The sequence below is a fragment of the Coregonus clupeaformis genome, chromosome 1 (genome assembly GCF_020615455.1).
Source record: "Coregonus clupeaformis isolate EN_2021a chromosome 1, ASM2061545v1, whole genome shotgun sequence".
Classification (NCBI taxonomy): Eukaryota; Metazoa; Chordata; class Actinopteri; order Salmoniformes; family Salmonidae; genus Coregonus; species Coregonus clupeaformis.
The window spans coordinates 78,732,287-78,752,599 of NC_059192.1; the positions used below are offsets into that span (position 1 = coordinate 78,732,287).

A 20,313-nucleotide genomic window follows, 5' to 3' on the forward strand; every position below is an offset into this window, starting at 1 on the left:
TCTCCCCGCACTAGCCCTGAGATGCGTGTCCTCAGCCCGGTACCTCCAGTTCCGGCACCACGCACCAGGCCTACGGTGCGCCTCAGACGGCCAGAGTCTGCCGTCTGCCCAACGGCGCCTGAACTGCCCGTCTGCCCAACGGGCGCTTGAACTGCCCGTCTGCCCAACGGCGCCTGAACTGCCTGTCTGCCCAACGGGGCCTGGAACTGTCCGTCTGCCCAACGCCGTCTGAACTGCCCGTCGCCCAACGGCGCCTGAACTGCCCGTCTGCCCAACGCCGTCTGAACTGTCCGTCTGCCAAGCGCCGCAGGAACTGCCCGGTCTGTACTGAGCCTGCAAAGCCGCCCGTCTGCCATGAGCCTTCAGAGCCGTCCGCCAGACCGGAGCCGCTAGAGCTCTCCCGCCAGACAGGATCAGCCAGAGCCTTCCGCCAGACAGGATCAGCCAGAGCCTTCCTGGGCCAGACAGGATCAGCCAGAGCCTTCCGCCAGACAGGATCAGCCAGAGCCTTCCGCCAGACAGGATCAGCCAGAGCCTTCCGCCAGACAGGATCAGCCAGAGCCTTCCGCCAGACAGAATCATACACCAGCTATGGAATCAGCAGGAGCCGACGCAGCCCATACTAGACTGGAAGCCCAGGTTCGGGGCCAGCAAGAGCAGCTCCTGCAGATGGGAGCCGCCCTGCTGGAGGTGATGACCGCAATCCGAGGCTGGGGTCCGCCTCCACCGCCAGCCGCCAGCCAGCACCATCAGCCAGCCATGAGCAGCCAGATCCGTCAACCAGCCATGAGCAGCCAGATCCGTCAGCCAGCCATGAGCAGCCAGATCCGTCAGCCAGCCAGAGCAGCCAGATCCGTCAGCCAGCCACGAGCAGCCAGATCCGTCAGCCAGCCATGAGCAGCCAGATCCGCCAGCCAGCCATGAGCAGCCAGACCCGTCAGCCAGCCATGAGCAGCCAGATCCCCAGCCAGCCACGAGCAGCCAGATCCGTCAGCCAGCCATGAGCAGCCAGACCCGTCAGCCAGCCATGAGCAGCCAGATCCGTCAGCCAGCCACGAGCAGCCAGATCCGTCAGCCAGCCATGAGCAGCCAGATCCGTCAGCCAGCCATGAGCAGCCAGATCCGTCAGCCAGCCATGAGCCAGTCCAGCCAGGATCCGCCAGAGCCGTCCAGCCAGGATCCGCCAGAGCCGCTCCAGCCAGGATCCCGCCAGAGCCGTCCTGCCAGGATCCGCCAGAGCCGTCTAGCCAGGATCCGCCAGAGCCGTCTAGCCAGGATCCGCCAGAGCCGTCCAGCCAGGATCCGCCAGAGCCGTCCAGCCAGGATCCGCCAGAGCCGTCCAGCCAGGATCCGCCAGAGCCGTCCAGCAAGGATCCGCCAGAGCCGTCCAGCCGGGATCCGCCAGAGCCGTCCAGCCCGGATCCGCCAGCCAGCCAGGATCAGCCAGAGCCAACCAGCCAGGATCCGCCATTCAGTCCGGAGCTGCCCCTTAGTCCGGTGCTGCCCCTTAGTCCGGTGCTGCCCCTTAGCCCGGTGCTGCCCTTAGTCCGGTGCTGCCCCTTGGCCCGGTGCTGCCCCCTTAGCCCGGTGCTGCCCCTTAGTCCGGTGCTGCCCCTGAGTCCGGTGGGGCCTCTTAGTCCAGTGCTGCCCCTTAATCCTGGGGGTTTAGTTGGGGGGTTGGTCATTTGGAGGAGGCTACGTAAGCGGGTAGTGACTATGGTGGGGTGGGGACCACGACCAGTGCCAGAGCCGCCACCATGGACAGACGCCCACCCAGACCCTCCCTAGACTGTATGCTGGTGCGCCCGGAGTTCGCACCTTTAGGGGGTACTGTGACACTCTGGCTCCATGGACTTTGATTATTGAGCCAGGGTTGTTCATTTTCTTTTGGGTGTATTTCTATGTTGGTTTCTAGGTGTTCATTTCTATGTTGTGGTGGTTCTTGATTATTCATGTGACTCCCAATCGGAGGTAACGAGTGACAGCTGTCGGCTCGTTATCTCTGATTGGGAGCCATATTTAAACTGTTGTGGTTTCACTGTGTGTTTGTGGGTTTTTGTTCCGTTTTCGGTCTGTTGTACCGTGGACTTCATTTGAGTCGTCTTTTGTTTTGTATTTGGTTACTTTGATTAATAAAGTCATGTTTCTTGGACACGTTGCGCCTTGGTCATACTTGGACGACATAGACGACCGTGACAACATTGAACAGTGAACCATCATATTTTTGTATAAATGATCTAATAATGAATGTGAAGGATTGCTGTTTTGAATTTGGTCAAGTAAGTGTGGGAGAGGTGGAAAAACTATTGTTATCCATCAATAATGATAAGTCACCAGGTATAGACAACATTGATGGGAAACTATTGAAAATGGTAGCAGACTGTATTGCCACTCCTATTTGTTATAACTTTAACCAAAGCCTAAAGGAGTTTGTGCCCAGGCATGGAAGGAAGCTAAAGTAATTCCCCTGCCTAAAAATAGTAAAGCACCCCTTGCTGGCTCTAACAGCCGCCCAATCAGTTTGCTGCCTGTTCTTAGTAAACTGATGGAGAGGATTGTGTTTGACCAAATACAATGCTATTTTTCAGAGAACAAGTTAACTACTGACTTTCAGCATGCATATAGAGAAGGGCACTCAACTTTTACTGCACTGACTCAGATGACTGATGATTGGTTAAAATAAATGGATAATAAGACGATAGTTGGAGCTGTATTGTTAGATTTCAGTGTAACCTTTGAGGTTATTGATCATACATTTCTATTGAAAAAACTCACTTGCTATGGCTTTACATCACCTGCCATTACATGATTGGAGAGTTATTTATCCAACAGAACCCAGAGAGTGTTCTTCAATGGAAGCTTCTCTAACATCAGATATGTACAGTGCAGTGTCTCAGGGGCGCAGTTGCCTTGGGCCATTACTCTTCTCTATTTTTACAAATGATTTGCTACTGGTCTTACATGAAGCTAGAATGACTATGTATGCAGATGATTCCACTTTCTACATGTCAGCACCCAAAGCCAGTGAGCTCACTTAAATTCTAAATAAGGAGTTACCGTCAGTATTAAAAAACAACTAATGGAACGGCGGGGAATGTGAGGACACACACACACAAACACACTAACACACATTATTTATTAGTTGTATTCTTTGTATTCTTTTTTTGTTGTTTTGTTTGTATATCGTTGTATTTTAAATGTGTGTGACTGTCCTTGTCTATCAGTGTATCTTTTGTTACTTGTCATGTTTTGTGTTTTGTGTGGACCCCAGGAAGAGTAGCTGCTGCTTCTGCAAAAGCTAATGGGGATCCAAATAAACAAATAAACAAACAGTGAGTTCAGACAGATGTCAGTCTGTACCAACTACCAAGACTTTATGACAATGTGAAAAATGTGTGTTATGTATACAGCTGGTCGATTGTGGGATGGGAACTAGAGTTGAATGATTTGAGGACACACTATAAAACTGAGGAAAACATGACTTCATTCTGATTACGCAATAAATCCTAATTTCAACTCCTCTTATGAGGTTCACTGGTGGTCACTTTGACCAAACCACCAACACTTATCTATAGCATTCATTTTGCATCATTAGACAATATCATATTGTGTCCTATGGTATTGAAACACTATACATTTATTTTTCAAATCTCCAGCTACTGTTTCTAAATGAGTTCCTCTTCTTCCCCATGCAGTGGCCAATGGCGGGCCTCCATCCTCCTCCCAGGGCTCTGACTCCTACTCCTCGGCCTCCTCCCTGTCTTCCACCCCCCTCAGCTCCCTTAGTGGTCTCTCCCAAGTCCTCTTCCCCCCCACCTTCGGCTCCGACATGGTGGACGTCTGCATCTCCACCGATGACAAGTCCCGCCGCCCCAGCAGCTCCGAACGCACCACAGAGACTGCCATGCAGACTGACCTACACCCCCCCCCGGACTCTAACGCACCCCCCTCGCCTCTTGGAAGGCTAGTCGCCATGGAAACAAGCCGGACGCTAGGCGCCACTGTGTTTTTGAAGGACACAGCGATTCGGGGGAAAGGGGAGGGTCCTGTGGAAAGGGGAGGGGCTGGTGATGGGGGAAGGGGCAAAGGGGGGATGTTGTCACAAGGGGAACAGGACGTGGCGCAGGACTCCCCAAAAACGGCTGTGCTTATGGCCCTGAGCAGACCGAGAAAGCCCATCAGACGATCCCAGAGCCATATCACAGTTACAGGTGAGGAGCAAAACTATGATCAGTTCATGTAAATAGTTGCCAGTCCACAGCGTATGATCCGCAAGGAATCCAAAGGCCTAAGAGAACAGAGGCCAAAGTATCATAAATGGGAAATGCACTCCCAAACACTTTTGTTTTCAAATATCCATTTTTGGAGTGCATCCCTCCCTCCTGTTTTTGATACATGAATAGGCATACCTGTATATCTAATCCTAACCCAGGGCAACTATCTCCTTCGCAACACGAGAGTTTAGCCAGAGTTCAGTTCAGTCCCTGTGGCTGTTGGTGCCTCTGGGTAACGAGATACACCCTCAGAGCTTTAGGGAGATCCCCTCTGAGCTGCAGTCTGATAACCTGCACACGACCCCACTGGCACTCCCTCTCACCAGGAAGTCAACGAAAACAACACTGAAGCCTTTTTCACACTATAGGGCTAACCCAAACCAAACTGTGTTGGCTAGGATATGTTCTTTTCACATTGTCCTTTCCAGCATGGTTTCAGAACTATGGTGGATGCTTAACCAGGCCAGCACTGCACAGCTCGGCTTGGCTCGATAGTGTGAATCAGTCATTACTGTCTGAGGGTACATCTCAATAGCCTATACTCACCTCTCCTTCAACTGCACTGATCTGAAAACAAATAATAGGTGAAAGCAAAATGGTGGGGATACCTACAGTAACAGATATTTGATTTCACCCGATGGCTATTTTATGCAGATGAGGGAAAGGACACAAAGAAAGACACTTCAGACTATTGAGATGCACCCCGAGTCATACTTTTGTTAATGTTATTCAGATGACTGCAGCAGAGGTCTCAAAATACCAGTGAATGTAAACATCTGTGTACAATACATCAATATTACCGGGTTGTTTTCTACTAGGAATGATTTACTGGAGAGAACAGAGAATGTGACTGGATGAGAGATGAACGGTCTTTAACCTCTTACTGAAGAGTGTATCATCCACTTTTATTGGCCAGCGTGAGCATGGAACCATGCAAAGTATAATGAATTATACTTTGAAATAACAAACACATACAATACTTTTTGTCATTTTTCTCTGTGAACCTCAATCTGGCAAAGGTACACCACAAGCAAAGCATTTAACAAAGACCCGTAACAAAGAGATTACTTGTAACAAATGGGGTTTTCGCCTGCTAGTATTTGATTAATTTAGTCAATTTACTTTAAAGGTGAATATGCAGAAATCGCGCCGCCATTTAACCTAATTTCAGTTTATGTGACTAAACAAACAATGTATAGTGTAGAGAATAATTGTACCATCTAAACCGCTGTGAAATATATTTTTAAATAACCAAAAATATAGTATATTCAGCATTTTGAAAGACGCAAAAATGAAACTTAAGAATGGGAATAATAGAAATAGCACACATATAACAAATCTACAGTGCCTTCAGAAAGTATTCAGACCCCTTTACTTTTTCCACATTTTGTTACGTTACAGCCTTATTCTAAAATGGATAAAATTGTTTTTTCTTATCAATCTACAAACAATACTCCATAATGACAAAGCAAAAACTGGTTTGTAGAAATTTTTGCAAATGTACAGTGAGGGAAAAAAGTATTTGATCCCCTGCTGATTTTGTACGTTTGCCCACTGACAGTCTATAATTTTAATGGTAGGTTTATTTGAACAGTGAGAGACAGAATAACAACAAAAAATCCAGAAAAACGCATGTCAAAAATGTTATAAACTGATTTGCATTTTAATGAGGGAAATAAGTATTTGACCCCCTCTCAATCAGAAAGATTTCTGGCTCCCAGGTGTCTTTTATACAGGTAACGAGCTGAGATTAGGAGCACACTCTTAAAGGGAGTGCTCCTAATCTCAGCTTGTTACCTGTATAAAAGACACCTGTCCACAGAAGCAATCAATCATTCAGATTCCAAACTCTCCACCATGGCCAAGACCAAAGAACTCTCCAAGGATGTCAGGGACAAGATTGTAGACCTACACAAGGCTAGAATGGGCTACAAGACCATCGCCAAGCAGCTTGGTGAGAAGATTTGCAAATGGAAGAAACACAAAACACCTGTCAATCTCTCTCTGCCTGGGGCTCCATGCAAGATCTCACCTCGTGGAGTTGCAATGATCATGAGAACAGTGAGGAATCAGCCCAGAGCTACACGGGAGGATCTTGTCAATGATCTCAAGGCAGTTGGGACCATAGTCACCAAGAAAACAATTGGTAACACATTACGCCGTGAAGGACTGAAATCCTGCAGCGCCCGCAAGGTCCCCCTGCTCAAGAAAGCACATATACAGGCCCGTCTGAAGTTTGCCTATGAACATCTGAATGATTCAGAGGAGAACTGGGTGAAAGTGTTGTGGTCAAATGAGACCAAAATCGAGCTCTTTGGCATCAACTCAACTCGCCGTGTTTGGAGGAGGAGGAATGCTGCCTATGACCCCAAGAACACCATCCCCACCGTCAAACATGGAGGTGGAAACATTATGCTTTGGGGGTGTTTTTCTGCTAAGAGGACAGGACAACTTCACCGCATCAAAGGGACGATGGACGGGGCCATGTACCGTCAAATCTTGGGTGAGAACCTCCTTCCCTCAGCCAGGGCATTGAAAATGGGTCGTGGATGGGTATTCCAGCATGACAATGACCCAAAACACACGGCCAAGGCAACAAAGGAGTGGCTCAAGAAGAAGCACATTAAGGTCCTGGAGTGGCCTAGCCAGTCTCCAGACCTTATTCCCATAGAAAATATGTGGAGGGAGCTGAAGGTTCGAGTTGCCAAACGTCAGCCTCGAAACCTTAATGACTTGGAGAAGATCTGCAAAGAGGAGTGGGACAAAATCCCTTCTGAGATGTGTGCAAACCTGGTGGCCAACTACAAGAAACATCTGACCTCTGTGATTGCCAACAAGGGTTTTGCCACCAAGTACTAAGTCATGTTTTGCAGAGGGGTCAAATACTTATTTCCCTCATTAAAATGCAAATCAATTTATAACATTTTTGACATGTGTTTTTCTGGATTTTTTGTTGTTATTCTGTCTCTCACTGTTCAAATAAACCTACCATTAAAATTATAGACTGATCATGTCTTTGTCAGTGGGCAAACGTACAAAATCAGCAGGGGATCAAATACTTAATATATAATAACCTTAGATAATGCAGATCGAAAAACTCAGCTAACAGAACTGGTTGGGGAATTCATTCAGACACACAATCAGTAATCTCCCATATTACCTCTTTCACACCCTAGCTAGTCCCCTGACAGCTCCCATTCACTCAGTACTTAATAGTCTTATTATCTCAATTTCAATCCTCTTATTATCCAAATTCCAATTCTCTTATTATCCAAATTTCACTCCTCTTGTTATCCAAATTTCAATCAATCAGCTTATTATCCAAATTTCAATCAGCTTAACACATCCTTTCCACACTCACACAACTTTCACATCCACATTCACTTAGTACTATTCCCAAACACACTCAGTAATCTCCCTTATTACTCCATGTGCATCTTCAACAATCCTCCTGTCGTTATTTCCTATGCACTATATGTATCTCCTATACATATAGAATAGCACCTTGTGCTATTGTTAGTGGCTGCAGACAGCTGTCAGCGGGGCTTTCCATGGCACCGTTACTTTCCCTCGCTCTAGTCTTCTCTCTAAGACTAGCTCTAGCCTTCTTCTGTCATATGTATTACTGCCACAGTTCCTCTAGTCTCTACAGTCGCCATAGTCGCTACAGCATCTATACTCTTTATTGTATCTATAGTCTCACTTATCTATAGTCTCTCAGTGTCTATAGTGTCAGTAGTTTATGTAGTCATAAATGCTATGGTCCATATAGATTCTATAGTCTTGCCGTATACATATAGAAAAACACATGCACCTTCACACATTCACTCAGTACTTATTATCCAAATTTCAATCAGCTTATTATCCAAATTTCAATCACTTATCTAATATTTCTTAATATCCAAATTTAAATATTTTGTTATCCAAATTTCAATCAGCTTAATAGCCAAATTTCAAGCCTGTTATCAACCCAATTTCAATCAGCTTAATACTTTCCACACTTACACAACTCACATCCACATCCACTTCGTGCTATCACTTGACTTAGGACTAGTTGCACCATACTCCATTTTTATGTTTAAAAAACAAATACAAATTCATTTAAATTGACTTACTGAAATCGGTTGCCGTGTCCCTCAATTGTTCGCGGATGATGTGTCTCCTACTGGGCAGCTCACAGTAAGGGTCTGGGGGGGTCTCGTCCTCTTTTGGTCAGATGGGAATTTCCCTCACGCGTCATAAAATGCGACACCGGTTTTCCTCGCAGACCCCCACTGGAAAGCTCCGCAGGCAGAATCAATCATCCTGTTAGTTGACACCAAATTGTTGTGGAAATTCTACACAGGGACACTCGAAGTCAATCTTAAATGAATAACTCTTTATTAACAGCATGTTGGAGAGGTTCCAACGAACTCAATGCACCATAGTACACATGTCGGTCAGGAGCTCTACCGAGGCAGTCCCGTTTGTTCTCTTATATACTGCAGACAAGTTATATTTGCATGATTTAGCTTATTCATCATTAACGTTTGCTTCATTCATGTGACTGACCAATACTGAGTCATGCATGTGACAGACCAATACGTCGCGAGGCTTCTTCTCTCTAAGCTGAGACCTTGAAACTGAGATACCGTTCATTCTCAAAACAAGGGTCTGGGCATACTCCCAAATTGCAGATACTGATAGTAAGGATTCGTTCAATCAGTCACTTGAATGAACACAGAAATTGGTTATTAAAAAAGCACAAACATAGAACACAGAAATTGGTTATTAGAAAAGCACAAACATAAAATTTTCCATCACACTATGATAGGGCAACTGTGTAACAATGATAGGGCATCTATGTAGCTCTGATAGGGCATCTATGTAACCATGATAGGGCTCCTATGTAATTCTGATTGGGCATCTATGTAACTATGATAGGGCTTCTATGTCCAACTATCTCTCACAGTCTCACGTCAGAATTACAGTGGGGGAAAAAAGTATTTAGTCAGCCACCAATTGTGCAAGTTCTCCCACTTAAAAAGATGAGAGAGGCCTGTAATTTTCATAATAGGTACACGTCAACTATGACAGACAAATTGAGAAGAAAAAAAATCCAGAAAATCACATTGTAGGATTTGTAATGAATTTATTAGCGAATTATGGTGGAAAATAAGTATTTGGTCACCTACAAACAAGCAAGATTTCTGGCTCTCACAGACCTGTAACTTCGTCTTTAAGAGGCTCCTCTGTCCTCCACTCGTTACCTGTATTAATGGCACCTGTTTGAACTTGTTATCAGTATAAAAGACACCTGTCCACAACCTCAAACAGTCACACTCCAAACTCCATTATGGCCAAGACCAAAGAGCTGTCAAAGGACACCAGAAACAAAATTGTAGACCTGCACCAGGCTGGGAAGACTGAATCTGCAATAGGTAAGCAGCTTGGTTTGAAGAAATCAACTGTGGGAGCAATTATTAGGAAATGGAAGACATACAAGACCACTGATAATCTCCCTCGATCTGGGGCTCCACGCAAGATCTCACCCCGTGGGGTCAAAATGATCACAAGAACGGTGAGCAAAAATCCCAGAACCACACAGGGGGACCTAGTGAATGACCTGCAGAGAGCTGGGACCAAAGTAACAAAGCCTACCATCAGTAACACACTACGCCACCAGGGACTCAAATCCTGCAGTGCCAGACGTGTCCCCCTGCAGTGCCAGTACATGTCCAGGCCCGTCTGAAGTTTGCTAGAGTTCATTTGGATGGATGATCCAGAAGAGGATTGGGAGAATGTCATATGGTCAGATGAAACCAAAATATAACTTTTTGGTAAAAACTCAACTCGTCGTGTTTGGAGGACAAAGAATGCTGAGTTGCATCCAAAGAACACCATACCTACTGTGAAGCATGGGGGTGGAAACATCATGCTTTGGGGCTGTTTTTCTGCAAAGGGACCAGGACGACTGATCCGTGTAAAGGAAATAATTAATGGGGCCATGTATCGTGAGATTTTGAGTGAAAACCTCCTTCCATCAGCAAGGGCATTGAAGATGAAACGTGGCTGGGTCTTTCAGCATGACAATGATCCCAAACACACCGCCCGGGCAACGACGGAGTGGCTTCGTAAGAAGCATTTCAAGGTCCTGGAGTGGCCTAGCCAGTCTCCAGATCTCAACCCCATAGAACATCTTTGGAGGGAGTTGAAAGTCCGTGTTGCCCAGCGACAGCCCCAAAACATCACTGCTCTAGAGGAGATCTGCATGGAGGAATGGGCCAAAATACCAGCAACAGTGTGTGAAAACCTTGTGAAGACTTACAGAAAACGTTTGACCTGTGTCATTGCCAACAAAGGGTATATAACAAAGTATTGAGAAACTTTTGTTATTGACCAAATACTTATTTTCCACCATAATTTGCAAATAAATTCATTAAAGATCCTACAATGTGATTTTCTGGATTTTTTTCCCACTGTATATGTTCATCCATGTTTCTCAAATGTCAGATTTCGAAGTTGTTGCAAACGTCAAATTTCCAAGTGTTTAAAGTTAAGTTTAGGCATTAACTCCGAAATCTTAAGGTTAGTTATTAACTCCGAATGGTTAAGGTAAGGATTAAGGTTTGGGATAGGCTTAAAACAATAATCTCAAAATCATTTTTTTTGCTGGATTTGAACTTTCAACCTTTGGAATCAGAGGCAAATGCTTACGCCCATTTGCCATTCCCGTCCACAACGCTAGAGCAAAACCTACTTGAAGGTAACAGCGCTCACTGTTGCCCCTAGTAGCTGGTTTCCACGTCATCTCCCAACATCCTCAGACACGGATGGATGTTGAATACTGACTTGTATCACGGGTGACCAGGCTGTCTATGTCAGTTTTTCCTGACCTAGGGCCCGCACCAAAATTTCCTGGGGGGCCGCAGGGCCTTATTTGATTTTACCATTCCCTCTAACCAACAAAGGACAAGCAACAGCAGCAGCAGAAGAAGAAGTAGAAGAGTAGAGGGAGTGCTAGTCACTTCAGATCTAGTATTCAAACTCAACAGTGTCAAAGAAATGAATACAGTATATTATGGCCTGCCTATGAACCCCATACATCATGATGTCACTTACCAAACCATGAGGTGGTGCATTAACCTTGATCTCTATCCATGCTGCTCCCTCAGAGGACAAGCAGAAGAAGAAGAAGCAGGGAAAGGAGAAGAGTGCAGGAGAGAGAGAGGGCAGCAAGACCCTGCAGCGCTCCAAGACCTTCGTTAGCCTCCTTTTCAGGAGAGACCGCAGGAGAGACATATCCAGGAACAAGAGAGAGAGAGACACATCAAGGGACAGTAGAGACACAGGGACAGGGGACTCCCACAGGGGGCGATCTAAATCACCTTCCCACCATGCTGACAAAGGTGAGAGGGCCAAGATACACTGCCACAACTGCATAGAACACACATCTACACTCACTTGCACAACCACACAAACACATGAATGCATGCATGTTAGCAATCAGATACACAAAAGCACCAGTCCTTCCATCTCAGACTGGAGACATTCACGCCCATATCCCCGTTCAATCTTAATCATAGCCTCGACCCTAACCCTAACCCTAGCTTAATGCCTACATCCCGGTTCAACCCTAACCATAGCCTCGACCCTAACCATAGCTTAATTACCACATCCCAGTTCAACCAAAAACATAGCCTCGACCCTAACCCTAACCCTAGCTTCATGCCCACATCCTGGTTCAACCCTAAGAATAGCCTCTACCCTATCCCTAGCTTCATGCCCATATCCCGGTTCAACCCTAACCATAGCCTCGACCCTAACCCTAGCTTAATTCCCACATCCTGGTTCAATGCTAAACATAGCCTCAACCCTAAACTTAACCGTAGCTTCATGCTCACATCCTAGTTCAGCCCTAATCATAGCCTCGACCCTAACCCTAGTTTCATGCCCACATCCTGGTTTAACCCTAACCATAGCCTCAACCCTAACCCTCAACCACAACCCAAGCCTCAACCCTAACCCCACTGGCTATTATTACCTCACCCTTATTTCTAACCACTCGCTAGCATTGCTAAACAGATGTCCCCTAATCACTGGCTAGCATTTTACTACTACTACTCACTCAGTAGCTCTGTCATTTTGTGGTTCAGAGAACAAGCACATTTTCATTGTGTGATCATGTTGTTCTACAAGACCATGGTGCTTGCCTACGGAGCTGTGAGGGGAACGGCACCTCCGTACCTTCAGGCTCTGATCAGTCCCTACACCCAAACGAGGGCATTGCGTTCATCCACCTCTGGCCTGCTGGCCCCCCTACCTCTGTGGAAGCACAGTTCCCGCTCAGCCCAGTCAAAACTGTTCGCTGCTCTGGCACCCCAATGGTGGAACAAGCTCCCTCACGACGCCAGGACAGCGAAGTCACTCACCACCTTCCGGAGACACTTGAAACCCCACCTCTTTAAGGAATACCTGGGATAGGATAAAGTAATCCTTCTACCCCCCCTTACCCCACCCCAAAGAAAAAGAAAAAAAAAACATATTGTAAAGTGGTTATCCCACTGGCTATAAGGTGAATGCACCAATTTGTAAGTCGCTCTGGATAAGAGCGTCTGCTAAATGACGTAAATGTAATATCTGTCCACCTGACTCCCCAGATAAGGAGAGGGGTCATCCGTTCCAGCTGCTGACCTCTCCAAGGGAGACCCGTGCTGGGGTGAAGGACAGCAGCCCCCTGCCTCACCCTGAGACCCTGGGACAGGTGGAGGACATGGCCAGGAAACTGCTCAGTCAGGACGAGGTCACTGCAGTCATGAGACACTGCAAGCGGGTGAGTCACTGAGCCAAAATGAGTGAGACACTGTAAATGGGGGCTATTCTGAGCTGTAATGGCTGATGGAGACATTGTAAGAGAGTAAATTCTGACTGAGACACTCGAAGAGGGAAAATTCTGAGCTGTAATGACCGTCATAAGACTGCAGGTAGGTGAGTTACTGAAACAAAACAGCGTATTGAGTGAGACGCTGCAGAGCTACTGAGCCGGAATGGCTGTCTGAAACAGTACAAGGGCCAACCCAGAAACAATTTGATGTCCGTAGATATGAAGGAATCAGACATACCTACCACAGAAAAAAAATTACTAAGCAAGAAAATAACATTATTTGGCAGTCAATCAGGCACTTGAGTGTAAGTGTGTGTGTGTGATGCGGGGCTGGAGCTACTCTTGCACCTCTTCCAGGCTTTTGGGTGGGATGGTGGACAATCCCATCTAACAACAAACGTTCCTACACCTTTAGAGAATGTTCCCTTAAGAGTCTTATTAGGTCAAAACCTAACATCTTCATTGGAAAGTTTCAGTGATGTGCAAGGACTGTTTTCTAGAGACCAATAATGCCACACAGAATTTACCCAGAACGTGGTTACCATGTTCTCAGAATATAAGATATTAATGTTCTAGAAACGTTTCATTGGAACTTTGCAAGAACATTCCTGTGTCCAGATTTTCTGTGGGTTAGGAGAATATTCCATCAATGTCCGTGTTCTCGTGCGGACACTTTTTGGAACGTTGCAAGAACTTTCCTGTGTCCAGTTTTCTGAGTTAATTCATCATGTCACCCGCTGTCAATTATTGTTGAAGAACATTCCTGTGTATCAGTCGTCGGATGTCACCTGATGGTCCCAAAGAACCCCCCCCAAAAAAAAAAGCTTAATTACACATCACTCCTAGTTACTGTTGCCAAGCCCAACAAGGCCCTAGTTGTTGACACACTGATCCATTCACAGCTCTTTGTCTGTTGGCAAGGTTAGTACAATGCTTTTAGCATACATTGTTTTCAACTTACATATTTGACACACTTTCACATGATTACATTGTGCATATTAATTTATTCATGGAATTCCAATCTTCTTGCTATGCCACCATGTCTATATCAGTTACCAGTTAACCTTGCAAACAATAATGAGTCATTAGGATGTCCCCGGTACATCACGAAATGGTCCCTTGAAGTCGTCAGGACGTTGTGTCATGGTCCCCTAGAGGTTTTGTCTAGTTCCCTGTTGGTCCCGGGGACGTCCCCGAGGACGTTTTTAGGACGTTCTTGGGACGTTGTGCCATGGCTCCCCGGAGGTTTTGTCTAGTTCCCGGTTGGTACGGGGGACGTCCCCCAGGACGTTCTTGGGACGTTGTGTCATGGTCCCCTTGTCGTTTTTTCTTGTTCCCGGTTTGTCCCGGGTCTGTTTTTAGGACTTTCTTGGGATGTTGTGTCATGATCCCTTGAAGGTCCCCTGAACGTTCTTGGGCCGTTGTGTCATGGTCCACTGGTCCATGGTCCACTGGAGGTTTTTGTCTAGTTCCCAGTTTGTCCTTGGGACGTCACCTGATAGTCTCAAAGAAACGTTCTCCCCCATAAAATATACGTTTTACCCAGGGCACACAGACTTAGTTTCATTACACATCACCCCTTGTTACTGTTGCCAAGCCCATCAATGTGAACCACTGATCCAGTCACAGCTCTTTCTCTTTTGACAATGCTAGGGGCACCCACACAACACTTTTAACTTACATATTTGACACACTTGTGTATGTTTATTCATACAGTAATTATTATTTAGCCTGTTCTCATCTGGGATTTGAACTCACATCCTCTTGGTTTACAGCCTGCTGTGCCTGTAGGCCTATTCCTACACTACACTTCAAAGTAAATCTCAGCTCTGTTAAAAATGCACTGAAGAAAAACTATTGTGTATCATAGTGATTCAGGAGTAACCTTAAAACAGAATAATATGTTCCACCAGCATTAGACAACCAAATTCAAATTGCTGAAATAAGTAAATGAAATCAATGAGAGAATAGTCAGATTAACTGATAACTGAAATAGCAATGAAGAAGGCATTATTTTGCGAAGTGCAGAGATGTATTATAGGTAATGAATATGTAGGGGATTTCTGAAATTCTACAGACTTTGTGGCGCAGCAGAAAGATCAGCATATTCCAAATCCAGAGGTTGTGAGTTCAAATCCCAGGTACGGTCATATTGAAAAGTCAATGCTGAGGGATCATGTCAAATGTAATCATATTGATTAAAGATTTGGACACTATTTTAACTGAACAGAGTACCACTTATCTTAAAACCCCCATACCATTTAATGACTTTACTTATAATGGTTTTGGACACCTGAGACCATCACGTGATAAAAAACATCCAGGGGACCATGACACAACGTCCCAACAACGTTCAGGGGACTTTCAGGGGAGCATGACACAACGTCCAAAGAACGTGTTAAAAACGTCCTCGGGGACATCCCCGGGATAAAACAGGAACTAGACAAAACCTCCAGGGGACCATGACACAACGTCCCAAGAATATCCTAAAAACATCCCGGGACAAACTGAGAACTATAAAAACGTCCCCAAGAGAACGTTCCCTTGGGACCATCATGCGACGTCCTAAGGACTAGTAAAATGAAAGTCCTGAGAACGACCTAAAAAGGTCCTAACATGGTCCTTAGTGAAGTCCTGGGAACGTACAGGGAACTACACAAAGGTCCCACAGAGGACGTTTCCTCGGGACCATCACGCAACGTCCTAAGGACTAGTAAAATGAAAGTTCTGAGAATGGCCTAAAATGGTCCTGACATGGTCCTCAGTGACATCCTGGGAACTTACAGGAAACTAGACAAAGGTCCCCAAGCGAACGTTCCCTTGAGACCATCAGGCAACGTCCTAAGGACTAGTAAAATGAAAGTCCTGAGAATGTCCTAAAATGGTCCTGACATGGTCCTCAGTGACATCCTGGGAACTTACAGGGAACTAGACAAAGGTCCCCCAGAGAACGTTCCCTGAACGTCATGTTTTAATGTTCCTAGAATGTTCTCAGAACCTCAGTGGGGTAACGTTGCGCCGAAACCCTGAAGGGACCGAACGGGAATGTTGCCGAATGTCCTTAGGATGTCCCGTTTGCTGGGAATCTGACTATTTTCTCATCATTGATTTGATTGACTTATTTCAGCAATGTTAGGGTTTTCTGTATAGTTGTCTAATGTTGGTGAGGCATATTACCCTGTTTTAATGTTACTCCTGAATCACTGTAATAAATAAAATAGTATTTCTTGAGTGTGCTTTTTACAGAGTTGAGATTTACTTCAAACTGCAAAGTGTGGCAATACAGGGAAAATCAGTCATTGACAGACATGGTGTCGTAGCAGAAAGATCGGAATGCCATGAACCAAAGTTCAAATCCAAAGTGAGGTGATGTTGAATAATAATTACTGTATAAATGAACATGCACAATGTAATCATATATGTCAAAGTGTGTCAAATATGTACTGCAAGTTGAAAACATATATGTTAAAAGCATTGTTTGTGTGTGTTTAGTGTCCCTAACCTTGGTAACAGACAAAGAGATGTGAATGGATCAGTGATTCACCAATCAGTGCCTTGATGGGCTCGGCAACAGTAACAAGGGGTGCTATGTAATGAAACATGTTTTTTGGGGGGAGAACGTTTCTTTAGGATAATCAGGCGACGTCCTGACAGCTGATAGATAGGAATGTTGTTGCAATGTTCCCATGAAACTTGTCTAGAATATTATGATTTTATATTCTGAGAACATAGCATGTTTGGTGTGACATTGATGGAATATTCTCCTAACCCTCAGAAAACTAGACACAGGAATGTTCTTGCGATGTTCCCATGAAACATTTTTATTTTATTTTATTTTATTTCACCTTTATTTAACCAGGTAAACCAATTGAGAACAAGTTCTCATTTACAACTGCGACCTGGCCAAGATAAAGCAAAGTAGTGCGATAAAAAACAACACAGAGTTACATATGGGGTAAACAAAACATAAAGTCAAAAATACAACAGAAAATATACAGTGGGGAAAAAAGTATTTAGTCAGCCACCAATTGTGCAAGTTTTCCCACTTAAAAAGATGAGAGAGGCCTGTAATTTGCATCATAGGTACACGTCAACTATGACAGACAAAATGAGAGAAATTTTGTGTCTCCTGAGTGGCGCAGTGGTCTAAGGCACTGCATCGCAGTGCTAACTGTGTCACTAGAGATCCTGGTTCAAATCCAGGCTCTGTCGCAGCCGGCCGCGACCGGGAGACTCATGGGCGGCGCACAATTGGCCCAGCGTCGTCCAGGGTAGGGGAGGGAATGGCCGGCAGGGATGTAGCTCAGTTGATAGAGCATGGCGTTTGCAACGCCAGGGTTGTGGGTTCGATTCCCACAGGGGGCCAGTATAAAAAAAAAATATATATATATATGTAAGTCGCTCTGGATAAGAGCGTCTGCTAAATGACTAAAATGTAAAAAATGTAAATGTAGAAAAAAATCCAGAAAATCACATTGTAGGATTTTTAATGAATTTATTTGCAAATTATGGTGGAAAATAAGTATTTGGTCAATAACAAAAGTTTCTCAATACTTTGTTATATAGCCTTTGTTGGCAATGACACAGGTCAAACGTTTTCTGTAAGTCTTCACAAGGTTTTCACACACTGTTGCTGGTATTTTGGCCCATTCCTCCATGCAGATCTCCTCTAGAGCAGTGATGTTTTGGGGCTGTCACTGGGCAACACAGACTTTCAACTCCCTCCAAATATTTTATATGGGGTTGATATCTGGAGACTGGCTAGGCCACTCCAAGACCTTGAAATGCTTCTTATGAAGCCACTCCTTCGTTGCCCGGGCGGTGTGTTTGGGATCATTATCATGCTGAAAGACCCAGCCACGTTTCATCTTCAATGCCCTTGCTGATGGAAGGAGGTTTTCACTCAAAATCTCACGATACATGGCCCCATTCATTCTTTCCTTTACGGATCAGTCGTCCTGGTCCCTTTGCAGAAAAAACAGCCCCAAAGCATGATGTTTCCACCCCCATGCTTCACAGTAGGTATGGTGTTCTTTGGATGCAACTCAGCATTCTTTGTCCTCCAAACACGACGAGTTGAGTTTTTACCAAAAAGTTATATTTTGGTTTCATCTGACCATATTACATTCTCCCAATCCTCTTCTGGATCATCCAAATGGACTCTAGCAAACTTCAGACGGCCTGGACATGTACTGGCTTAAGCAGGGGGGACACGTCTGGCACTGCAGGATTTGAGTCCCTGGCGGCGTAGTGTGTTACTGATGGTAGGCTTTGTTACTTTGGTCCCAGCTCTCTGCAGGTCATTCACTAGGTCCCCCCGTGTGGTTCTGGGATTTTTGCTCACCGTTCTTGTGATCATTTTGACCCCACGGGGTGAGATCTTGCGTGGAGCCCCAGATCGAGGGAGATTATCAGTGGTCTTGTATGTCTTTCATTTCCTAATAATTGGGGAAAAAAGTATTTAGTCAGCCACCAATTGTGCAAGTTCTCCCACTTAAAAAGATGAGAGAGGCCTGTAATTTTCATCATAGGTACACGTCAACTATGACAGACAAATTGAGAAAAAACCAGAAAATCACATTGTAGGATTTTTATGAATTTATTTGCAAATTATGGTGGAAAATAAGTATTTGGTCACCTACAAACAAGCAAGATTTCTGGCTCTCACAGACCTGTAACTTCTTCTTTAAGAGGCTCCTCTGTCCTCCACTCGTTACCTGTATTAATGGCACCTGTTTGAACTTGTTATCAGTATAAAAGACACCTGTCCACAACCTCAAACAGTCACACTCCAAACTCCACTATGGCCAAGACCAAAGAGCTGTCAAAGGACACCAGAAACAAAATTGTAGACCTGCACCAGGCTGGGAAGACTGAATCTGCAATAGGTAAGCAGCTTGGTTTGAAGAAATCAACTGTGGGAGCAATTATTAGGAAATGGAAGACATACAAGACCACTGATAATCTCCCTCAATCTGGGGCTCCATGCAAGATCTCACCCCGTGGGGTCAAAATGATCACAAGAACGGTGAGCAGAAATCCCAGAACCACACGGGGGGACCTAGTGAATGACCTGCAGAGAGCTGGGACCAAAGTAACAAAGCCTACCATCAGTAACATACTACGCCGCCAGGGACTCAAATCCTGCGGTGCCAGACGTGTCCCCCTGCTTAAGCCAGTACATGTCCAGGCCCGTCTGAAGTTTGCTAGAGTGCATTTGGATGATCCAGAAGAGGATTGGGAGAATGTCATATGGTCAGATGAAACCAAAATATAACTTTTTGGTAAAAACTCAACTCGTCGTGTTTGGAGGACAAAGAATGCTGAGTTGCATCCAAAGAACACCATACCTACTGTGAAGCATGGGGGTGGAAACATCATGCTTTGGGGCTGTTTTTCTGCAAAGGGACCAGGACGACTGATCCGTGTAAAGGAAAGAATGAATGGGGCCATGTATCGTGAGATTTTGAGTGAAAACCTCCTTCCATCAGCAAGGGCATTGAAGATTAAATGTGGCTGGGTCTTTCAGCATGACAATGATCCCAAACACACCGCCCGGGCAACGAAGGAGTGGCTTCGTAAGAAGAATTTGTCTGTCATAGTTGACGTGTACCTATGATGAAAATTACAGGCCTCTCTCATCTTTTTAAGTGGGAGAACTTGCATAATTGGTGGCTGACTAAATATTTTTTTCCCCCACTGTACCTACCACTTTAGGAGCAGCTAACAGTGAACAGACTGTACCCACAGTACTGTAGACTGATTAGTTTCATGTACAGTATTGTTCCCTGTGTGTGTCTGAGTGTCTGACAGTGATCGATGTGTCCACCGGCGTCTCAGACAAAACACAGATTTGCCCTGTCATTTGCAGATGTAAGATCTTAATTTGAGCCAGTTTGCTACAGCAGGAAAATAATCCTGCAGCAACTGGAAATGTGAATTATTATGTGGATTATAATTAATGGGGTTGATGTGTACATTTTTTGTTAGGGCAAATCAAGTCTGAAACTCCAATACACTAGAAGTTGAATTTCCTATCTGCCACAAATTAGTGATCAAATTAGGATCCAACATCTGTATGACTAGGGTCAAATATCGGCCATCATCTGATTTCGCTCTCCCAGTCTAGTGATATTTTTTGCTATTAGACAAAAGGGTTAGCGATATGTGTCTGAT

The 20,313-nt window shown here is 45.1% G+C and overlaps 2 protein-coding genes across 2 annotated transcripts in view; one reads left to right on the plus strand and one right to left on the minus strand.

The window, feature by feature from the left end:
* The window catches only part of LOC121574759 (sideroflexin-1-like), a 59,875-nt gene extending 51,420 nt beyond the window's left edge, over window positions 1–8,455 (minus strand). Inside the window, exon 1 of the mRNA XM_041887355.1 lies at window positions 8,390–8,455. The gene's annotated coding sequence lies outside the window, so the exon portion shown is untranslated. The remainder of the gene's footprint in view (window positions 1–8,389) is intronic.
* LOC121574754 (PDZ domain-containing protein 7-like) overlaps window positions 1–20,313 on the plus strand; it is a 46,797-nt gene that overhangs the window by 14,765 nt on the left and 11,719 nt on the right. The window contains exons 8-12 of the mRNA XM_045224960.1: window positions 3,696–4,211; window positions 4,714–4,740; window positions 11,125–11,133; window positions 11,387–11,650; window positions 12,902–13,086. Of these exons, the coding sequence (XP_045080895.1) occupies window positions 3,696–4,211; window positions 4,714–4,740; window positions 11,125–11,133; window positions 11,387–11,650; window positions 12,902–13,086 (1,001 nt within the window). The remainder of the gene's footprint in view (window positions 1–3,695; window positions 4,212–4,713; window positions 4,741–11,124; window positions 11,134–11,386; window positions 11,651–12,901; window positions 13,087–20,313) is intronic.